This window comes from Halichoeres trimaculatus, unplaced genomic scaffold (assembly GCF_033239565.1).
Source record: "Halichoeres trimaculatus isolate MK-OKI-2021-1 unplaced genomic scaffold, fHalTri1.1 fHalTri1_scaffold_12, whole genome shotgun sequence".
NCBI classification, from domain to species: Eukaryota; Metazoa; Chordata; class Actinopteri; order Labriformes; family Labridae; genus Halichoeres; species Halichoeres trimaculatus.
Window position 1 is genome coordinate 30,152,283 of NW_027437190.1, and position 10,573 is coordinate 30,162,855.

Below are 10,573 nucleotides of genomic sequence, written 5' to 3' on the forward strand. Positions count from 1 at the left end.
TACTCAAATTGTTTTATTTTATCACAATATGTAATGCAAAGGCAGGAGTTCTGTTATGTTTACGTGTTTTAATGAGCAGAAAGTTGGAAGTATAAAAGAAAATTTCAATGTTTTGGTATCAAAAATGAGTCGACAAAAAAAAAACAGTTTGATGTGTTTTATCACACTTTTCTTTGGATCTTCAGTTTTTCAAAGTCTGTATCTATCAGCTTCTGGAAGGATCTCCATGAACAAACCTTAACTTTGCTCATATCAGATTTTGTTCATCTCTGCAGCTAATCCATAAAAGAGTCCGTTACGGCTGAATTAATGCACCCTGTTGAATCTTTTGGTCATGAAGGCCACGCTCGCTGCAGCCCTGTTTTATTGATCAAATAAAACATTTCTGATTGTAAATGTCCCGCACTCTTCCTCAGCTCTGTCTTTCATGGCCCTCTGCTGGAGTGCCTCAAACATGAGAGTCACCCGCTGCCTCCCAAGGGTGCTGCTCAGTATGCCAGTGTGTGATTCTTTGTCACGTTAAATTGTTTCTCCGTGCTGTGTTCCATGACCTTGGCTAATTCACATCTTCATCTTCAGCTCTGACAGAAAAAATAAACTCAGTGCAGGTGCAGGAGCAGTGAAACAATCAACTGTTTGTGTCTGAATGTTTATGGAGTCAGACCTGGAGGATGATTTCTCTTTTTTTGATGAATCAAACTGAAATGATCCATCCGTCTTTTTCATCTTACTGACTTTGTTGTAGTGTTTCTGTTTCTTTTTTAATGCTGGATCATTCAGATAGCTTTGCTGGAAGAGGAGAGCACATCTGGTTTTTCATGTTCTGCTGTCTCTTGGACCTAAAATAAGCTTCACCCCCAGCTCACAGCAGTCCAGAATAAACGGTTATTTTTTGCTTTATTTGACTGTAAAAACCCTCTCCTCTGACCTTCCCTCTCCTCCTCTCTAATCCTCCCCTCAGGGCTGGCTCTGCGAGCTGCTGCGCTGGAAGGAGGACCCCTCTCCAGAGAACCGGACGCTCTGGGAAAACCTATCCATGATCCGCCGCTTCCTGAGCCTCTCCCAGGGCGAACGTGACGCCATCTACGAGCAGGAGAGCAGTGCCGGGCAGCAGCACCACAACGAAAGGCCAACTCACTTAATGCACATCACTGCGGACCAGCTACAGGTGAGGGGTCCAGACTGAGTCACTGAGCGGGGTTTTAAACAAACTTTGAGCCCACATGTGTAGCTGTAGCTCTTCAAACGAAAAGATAAAGATTTCAGAAACTAAAAGGAACACAACATTTTTAATAATCTGTTTTCATTCTTTGTAATGGTGAGAAACAGAGGTCCACACCTGGTTGGTGTAGCTCAGTGATATTGGAGTGTGTGTGGGTGTTTGTATTAGACTGAACACATTTTCTGCTCCAAGTCCTGAGTGGATCCAACCTGAGGCCTCTTTCCCTCCCCACTCCCACCTTGTTTCTTCACTGCAAAAAACTGAAATCTTATCAAGCGTTTTTGTCTTTTTAAGTAAAAATTATGTTATTATACTCGATATGAGCCACTTTCAACTTCTCAATCCAGGAAAATGTCTTGTTTCAAGTTATCAGAGTACAAAAATGAGGTTTGAATCGCTTGTAACCAGTAAAAAAATCTGCCAATGGAACAAGAAAAAAAATGCTTGAAAATTTCCTTGAGACTAGAACAATGTCTTAATACAAGTAACTTTTCTCTTGTTCCATTGGCAGATTTTTTTTACTGGTTACGAGCAATTCAGACCTCATTTTTGTCCTTAAATAACTTTAAACAAGACATTTTTCTGGATTGGTCATGTGAATTTGGCTCATATTGAGTCTAAAAGGGAATTTTCTACTGAAAATAAGACAAAAACACTTGATAAGATTTCAGTTTTTACAGTGTTCCCCCATCCACTTTCCTGTCCCCTCCATTAAAAAAAAAAAACAGATAGGAACGTGTCTTAAAAAACATATCGGACAATCAAACAACATAGATAACAAATCAGAACTGCAAACTTGCAAACAGAAGTATTAATTCAGTCGTTTCTGCCCCACTGGCTGATCAAGAATCATCAAAAAGGTCAAATCCCAGAAATACATTTGTCTTCATTTTGGTCCAAAATACTTCAGCAGACTTGATTTAATGATTTAATGAATTTAATTTGTTAAATTCCTTGAATTAGACTTTATTCCTATTATGGGAGATATTTGACCTTGATTAAGAAATCGTGGCCTCGTTTTTTTCTATTGTAGCATCTGGAAATATGCTTCTGCTTTTAAGACAAAAACTTTAGCTTAGGTTTGAGCATTTGTAGTGCAAAAGGATGACAGGTTGCAAAATGCTTTGCAGAATCAAAAACTGTGTACCATCACTCATTGTGTTGTTTTTTCCCTGTGTAATGTAGAGAAGACTACAAAGTAGGGATGCACTGATGTGAAAATTTTGGCAGATACCAATGTCTGAGATTAATTTTGTTGTTATGGCCGATAACTGATATTTACCGATATCAATAATGGAAAGTTAAAAAAATTCTGAGATGATGTGTTCAGGTAGTTTAGAGAGAAAAGGCAGCTTAGTTGTGAGAAAAGACGACCATGGAGAGGACCAAAGGGAAAAAAAGTGCATTTTGTCTGTTTTTTGGATCAAAAACAGAAAGAGAAACATAAAAGAAGAGAGTCCACTCTTTTAAGGTAGTTTTGGTGTTTACATAGTCATAGAAAACAAGATAATTTGTGTCTTGAAAGATCGTTCAAGATGCTCTGAAAATGCCGGCAGCTAATGAGTAAATATTGTTCGATGCCGATATTGGTACCGATATTTTGTGCATCCATAATACAAATGAGACTGGTGGAATAAAACTCCTGTTGTTTGGCAGGAGACAAAGACAAAAGTGCCTACATGTGCAAAGTTTCATATACAAAATTGTACAGCATCCTTTAACAGAAACGCTTTCCTCGATATATTTATAATACATGGATAGATGATGAGATGGAAGAGGAAAGATAAAAAGTTTGGCACCTCTCAGTCTGGTAGGGCCTGTAGTTTTCTAATGAATGACACAAATTGATTCAATTTATTAAAAGAAGTCGTCAGAATTTCCCCTGAGAGTAGATTTGAGTTTTTCAAGTTTTAGAAAAGAGGCTCTGTAAAAATAATCAGTGTCTAGTAGTGAGAGAAAGTTAGTGATTTCCATTTGTTCAGCAGTAAACAACTCAACTCAAAGTGGGCATGGTACAATTGGATATTTCATCTCTTATTGTGAAAATATGAACAAGAACAGCGGTGAAATTTGATATAACAAACACACTGTCCTCCTCATGTCACTGTCTCTTTATGCATCTTGGATAAGATGAAACTGATATGAAATTGTTCCTCAGGGATCAATAAAGTATTTCTGATTCTGATTCTAAATTCTGATATAAAACCACAAAAAAAGAAAATGTTTGATCAGTTTTCCACATTTCTTTGTTGAAGACCTCCAAAGTGACTGAAAAAGGATAACAAATCACAGAAATGTGTCCACATAGGTGGTCTGATTATCTACTTACATAGATCCACCTGTTAGCGCACTCCTATCGCAGGCTGTGGGCTGAAAAGCTTAGAAAACCCTGGTTTAGACTTATCCTGTTCTGTAGCAACCGACCAAATCTTCTTTCTTCTGTTAGAGCTGAAAAATGACTCCCTCCAATCATTAACTGATGAGTCGAAAGAAAATCTGCAACTGCTCTGACGATCAATCAGTGCTTTCTGAAATTTGAATTCCTCCGCTTTCTTTCCCTCATCAAGTAAGACCTTCAGTATGTGGACTTCCTCAACCCTTTTCTCTTATTTTCTTCAATTTTACAAACAAAATTAGGAACCGAACATAATCTGTGAATAAATTGGTAAAGTTAATGATTGTTCGCTGCAGCTTGACTCCATGTTAATGGATGTAGGGCACAGAAACAAGCAGCAACTGTTGTTTTCTTTCTCTTTCTGAAGTTCTAAACAAAAACAAAAACAGCGGAAAAACTTGATTTAAATACGTTCAGACATTAATTTAATCTGGGCTAATTTTACAGGAATTTTGAGTAAACAACACTTTGGGGTTTTTGTGAATTGTTTTTAATTAGATGTTCTGACTTTTCACTGAGAGCTGCTTTTGGAGATGTTAGTACCCCGAAGTTATTTAAAAGAATTTTAGGGGAAAAAAAAAAGATCTGTAAGACTCTGAGGCACGGTTAAAAGTCCAATACAGTAATAATTCAGTTAAAAGTCTGAGCCACAGCCGAGCAGTTGATTAGTCTTTTGGTTGCATGTCCAGTAATTCACAAAGAGTAGCATTTACTGCATGTATAAATAAGATAATAGGATTTCTCATTCAGATAAATTCCAGCAGCAGATATGGAATGAGGGAAATTTTGAGAGTACTTAGTGTGCAAACAGAGCTGAGCTGCTGGATTGATAATGTCGGATTTAATGGACAGTTTTACACTCTTCATATTAAACTAGAGTTAAAATATTTTGCGCTGCTCCTTCACTAACACGAAACATTAGCCAAATGATCTCACATTTGCTCAACCAGAAGTATCATAGCTGGGTGTATTGGTACAGTAAAATCACATCTTTGGGTGCATTTATGCAGCTGGCAGACAGAGTCCCTGCAAAGTGCTGTTTTGCGAAACTTCATTATGAAACACCTATTCTGCAGCGTCTGACTCAGAAATGAAAATAAAAGAGCACCCATTCTGTGGGGTCAATGGGGACCACGAGTTGCCCACTCACTCCCTCTCCATCCACACAATGAGACATTTTACAAGTAATGTGTCATGTGTTTACACTAACGGGACTCTGACGGCCCAGTGAAAGCCATCGATAGCTTTCTCACACTGCGGCAAATCAGCCAGACCATCGCCACCAGAATTGTGCACAGGGAGCTTGTTTATCAGCGCCTGGCAATAGAGCCTGATAAGCAGCAGAGGCTATAATAGAGAGGCCAGTTTCCCACTGTGTGTAGGCCTGATTGTGTCTCTCCACTCCGTGTGTGTGTGTGAGTGTCTACTCCCACAATGAGAGACACAATCTCCCACCACCAAAAAAAAGAGAAAAAAAAATCATATCTGCACAACTGATTACATTCAATGAGATATTACATGGAAAATTCCTTCAACCAAGTGCCTGCTCTCCCCGCAGCGCGCCCATTTTTCCTCACAACTCAATTGATTTTAATGAAAGGCCTTATTAAGGCGCCGATAAGTGTTAACATCTGATAACATCCCCGTCTCCTTTCTCTTCCCACCGCAGGCTCAGCCGCCCCAGTCTCAGCAGCAGCACCAGCCCTCCCTGTCCCTCCAGCACCCCTCCCAGCCCCTTTTGTCCCAGCAGCCTTTGCAGCAACAGCAGTCCACCATGGGCCCTCGATTGCCGCCCCGCCAGCCCTCCACCGCCTCGCCCGCTGAAACGGAAGATGAGGGCAGCCGCGGAGGCAGCATCAAGAGCCGCACAGGAGGAGGGAAGATCTCCCTGGAAGCTCTAGGCATCCTGCAGAGCTTCATCCAGGATGTGGGTCTGTACCCGGACGAGGAGGCCATCCACACCCTGTCAGCCCAGCTGGACCTGCCCAAGCTCACCATCATCAAGTTCTTCCAGAACCAGCGCTTCTACGTCAATCACCCAGCCAAGGCGCTCAAAGAGCCCAACAACAACAACAACAACAGCTCTGCAGCGAGCACCAACAACAACACCAGCAGCAGCAGCAGCTCGGCCTTCGAGGAGGAGCTGACGGACTTCAGGGAGGGCGGCGAGCTGCTGAAGGAGCTGGACGACAGCACGCAGACCGACCGCACCATCTTCTCCATCAAGCTGGAGGAGCAGCTGAGCCAAGGCGCCGAGGCCCAGGCGGAGATAGAGCATGAGGCGAAGGAGTAGGACTCAGGAGAGGTTTCATGCGCGCGCACACACACACACACTCACACACACTGAGACTGGTGACTGTGCTCGACGTAACGCTCCGGCCTCCACAGAACCACCACATCGCAGATAAAGAAAAGTGTTTTTAATCAGAACAGCGCCTGGACTGTTGAGGAGTGTTTATATATATCTGTAACAGACTGACAGGCCATGTGAAGAGCGTGATCTCACACACACACACACACACACACACACACACACACACACACACACACTGGAGAGCCCATTTCAGACTCAAGTACTACTTTTTGGATTTTGTAAAACTTGTATTATTCACTGTAAAGACTGATGCACCATTTAAATAATCTGCACAAAAAATTATTCTAAGTATGTTGCCGTGGATATTTGCTGACTGCACTCTATGTCTGTTGTTTTACACTGACTTACTTTATCTTTTTGAGCTACTGATTCTATTTAAAAAGACAAAAAAAGTCCCCCTGGAGTTTGTCAGGACTTTGATAGGTGTTTACGTACGTGATGTTTAACTGGATTTTTTAAAAAATAGCAAATGAAATCGAGGACCAAGTGGTTGACAAGGCCTTAAAGATGAGGTATCGAGTCTGGAGCCTGCTGGCAGATTAGTTATTCTTTTAAAAAGCGCATAATGTGATTGAGGATCACTCCAAACTCTGGAACGCGATCACCCGGCCCAGGTGAATCTCTGAGAACAGCTCAGTCTTTACATATTCTTTGTTGGGGAGGAGATATAAATATATATATATATATAGACATTATATTGTAACTGTAAAAAAATACAGTCTTAAAGAAACTATGCCAACAAATGCCTTGTACTATACGGCACTGCCGACGTTAGATTATTTTGCAAACCTTTGTCACTGTAACTTTCTGAATTTGCCACACAGTTAGAAATGTGAATTTCCACCATGTTTATGTTGTCCGACATTATTTATTTGCAGTTCATGCAGTGTTTCTGATGTAATTACTTTTTTTTTTCTTTTTTTAACTTTATGTTACGTAGAGCTTTTTTAAAAATTCCACCGGTTCTGTTTTCTATTTATAAATGTGATTTCGATGGGCAGTAAAAACAAAAAGTGTCTTAAACGTTTTAAATGGAGAAATGTGCTTTAAAGGTTGCCTATAAAAAGTGCTGTATGTCAACCAACTCATGCTACAAGCTTCACAATTAATGTTGTATGCAATTTTTACTATCATGCAAATAAGCTTAGGTAAAATGACTAACCTATAGAACACCTTAGAAAGAAAAACATATGCAATCTGTGTGAAAATCGATGTCTGCGATGTGTCTTCCTTTGGTTAACAATCCAATTCAAAAAGCTATTCCTGTATAAATATCCTGTATAAAAGTGTTTCTTTTTTTATTTCAATGAGAACACCAGTTATTTTGTTACGACTGACTGTTTTATAAGTGTTTCTCGGTTCCTTTCTGCAGAAAAATGTTCTAACTAGAAGTGGTTATTGATTGTTAATTACACAATTAAACTGTTTGTATTGTACCACAGATTTCTTGGCATTAACTTGACCGGATCTTTTGACAGCAGAGCGGGAGAGAACTGCAAAAAAAAAAAAAGAAAAAAAGAAAAAAAAAAGATGAAACAATGTGAATTGTTTTGCTGAGAGAGATCAACTCCAGTACTGAGTCATCCAGCTGCAGCCACTGAACACATTATTTGTAATAACTGTAAATATCACATCTTATGAATCATTGATTGTTTATTATTGTAAATATATTTGAAGTTTGTGCAAGAGCTCACCGTACAAATCAACGTTCTGTCGTGCCTCTTCCTCTTGAAGCGACTGTACCGGAGCTCTTCCTGCTGAGTGTATCTGAAGCACCTGTGAAATCTGAAATAAATAAATGTAAGGTGTGAACACCTGTAACAGCAAAGCCCCCTGCAGGGAGCTCGCAGATATAAAACAGCACAGGTGTCCTGACCTCACTTTGAACCTCAGGTGAGGCCAGGTGTCTGAACCTTTAGGAAATTACCCTCACCTGTTAACACCCTGAGATATGTGCCAGCCAGTGTTGGCTGGTGTTCCCTTGATGTTCTGCTCTTTTTTTCATGAATAAAAAGCCAGAGTGTAACGTTGTGTGTGTTCAGAGGGGAAGAAAAGAAGTGTCACATGCTCTGCGGGGGGAATCAAGGTGCGCCGACACGTGTCAGGAGGTAAAAAAATACATTAAGCTTCATTATTTCCTCATTTTGACTTTACATGTGACTTATTCACTGACAAAGTGAGGTGAAGGCACCAACAAACAACAGGAACTCTGCTATAACACTCCTCCTCATTATCACTGTTTTCAGAAGGATCAGCCATATTTACTCCAGCATTAAAAAAGGTTTTCCACACAGATGGCTAATACTTTCCTCGATCAGTGGTTCTCAAACTTGGAGGTGGTCGCAGGAATATTAATGAAATGATTTTCTGTGGGAAAGGAAAAGTTTTCACTTCAATAATTTGGCGAAACATCCAAAGAAAAACTTGAGGAATACAAAATATGTGACTTTAAGCAAAAGGATCCCACAACCACTTTTTCCCTACGAGGAACTGTGCGTGTGTGTGAGTGTGTGAAGGGTTGGAGTTTCTCTACGGGTGGGTATCACGGGTGATTGCTCGGAGGAGACTGGCAAGCACAGAAGAGTTTTTAAACTGTGTCTCCATTAGGCTGTTAGCTGGCTCTCCACGGCATTAAACACACTTCAAAGACTTTCCCCAGATGTCAAAATAGAAATCATAATTACGACAAGAATGGTGACTGATGAATCACTGAGACTGTTACCGCGGGCTGCTCGTGCTGGTGCTTATTTTAAAAAATTAGCAGGCTACATGAGACGAGTTTTCCAGGAAGCATTCAGAGATGATGCCACATCACGCTGCGGTGAGCCACTTGTGGGAAAGAAGCCAAAGCAGATACAGTATCTTTTTGTGATATTTGGAGAAAGTTAAAGCAAATAAACAGCAGAAAGATTGAAGTTTCTGTAGAAGTAAAGAGTCTAAGGTCAAATAAAGACTTTTTAACTTAAACCATTAGGTAGGCTTTAGAAAGTTTTCAGCTACAAGCCACAGTCAGAAGACGTGCAATAGTTCATGTCAACCGTTTATGTCAATATCAATCATATTGGTCATTCAAAAAATAACAGATGTAGTGTGATGAGGTATGAGTCAGTTTAAGTGAATGAAAATGTGTCTGAAGTGACACAGGAATCAAGTTCAGTGTCCCTTACAAAAGCTCTGAGAGGACTTTATAAGTGATCTTCAAATAGTCTCACTTTAATATATTTTCCTGTAAATACTCAATTTGAAATGATATTATCAGAGATAAATCAGTTCTTTCTAAAATGTCTCAGGATCAGTGGTCAGATCATGTTATCCTGGGAGATTGGGAACACAAAGACTGAAGTCTATTTGTCAACAAAACGTCGGACGACGTAAAAAGCTGGTTCTGCTCCTGAAACTTTGCTCAAAGCTCCACTAAAAATGTATTTACAGCCTGGTTAAAAAAGTGACTTAGGTCTCAAATGCTAATGCTGTAGGCACACACTGTACGGGGGCTGAATTTTTCCCAACTCAGTGTTTTAGAAGATATTAGGATCATGCGTTTGTCCAATCAGAGGCAGAGCTCAGCTCATGCTACAAGCGCCGCATAGAAAGGAAGCCCAAATATCCAATAAGGATCCCACCAATGATTGGCTTCAACTGCATCAGGAACGGATGGGTGACGTCCATATTTTATAAAGTCTATTGACATAACCTGGATTCACCAATGTTACACGTCATCTTTGGAAAAGTTGTCTTGAATAAAGAAAAGATGTGTTAAAAAGAAGATCTACGCTCCAAAACAAATGCACGTCTTGGTATGAGTAACATGATGATGCTCATGGAAAATGTAGTCTTTTTCTCGGACAAACCCATCCAAAGGTGTCACTCACAGTCGCGTCAATGTAAAATATAATGAAAACACTTCACATCAGTTCATCAAATAAACAAAGCATCACTCCATCACTTGCAAAAGGCTCAACAGACAATCCCACAATGCTTTCCTGGGACAAAAACAGCAGCGATGACCCAACAGAGCAAAACTTTTATCCCCTACAGTCTGTTTGAGCCATTCCAATAATATGCATTTCATACTGCAAGGATGCACATCTGCAGGATGGACACATTTAAATAACGTATACATGCTCTATTGAACACAAAGCCCCAGAGTCCTCATCAGGATGTCAATCAACAGCTCACATTAACACTTCATAGACAACTTGGAGGAGTCCTGGAGAGGCAGCAGTGTGAGTTTCATGAACGCACATTTGAAGAAAGCACCGTATTTGGCTCTGAAGACGACGGTCTGATCTCAGAGCTCTGCCTGGCTGTCTTTGTGTTTGGTGAGAAACGGAGCTAAACTCTGCTCAGACCCTGACAGTTTTCTGTTATTTAATCCATCCTGCTGATAGTTTGGACAGTACAAGTATCTCAGAGTTCACAGAAGACTTAGCTTTTCTTGAAGCTCAGTAAAAGATGATCAGATGGATTTATAACTTGAAGCCATGATAACTCTATCAACCCTTGTACATTGTATGCAAATTCATAAATGAGCTACATTTAAAAAAGGGTTTTTTTTTTCATGGGTTTTAGTGGGGATTCC

The 10,573-nt window shown here is 40.2% G+C and overlaps 1 protein-coding gene across 5 annotated transcripts in view; it reads left to right on the forward strand.

Moving 5' to 3' along the window:
• The window catches only part of satb1b (SATB homeobox 1b), a 76,003-nt gene extending 68,010 nt beyond the window's left edge, over positions 1 to 7,993 (forward strand). For 3 of the 5 annotated variants that reach the window (XM_074683443.1, XM_074683444.1, XM_074683442.1), the window contains exons 12-13: positions 962 to 1,168; positions 5,287 to 7,992. In XM_074683443.1, coding sequence (XP_074539544.1) covers positions 962 to 1,168; positions 5,287 to 5,910 — 831 coding nt within the window. In that variant the 3' untranslated portion in view covers positions 5,911 to 7,992. Of the gene's footprint in view, positions 1 to 961; positions 1,169 to 5,286 lie in introns of all 5 variants that reach the window. The other 2 variants (XM_074683445.1, XM_074683447.1) reach the window with 1 other exon arrangement.
• The last annotated feature ends 2,580 nt before the right edge of the window (positions 7,994 to 10,573 follow it).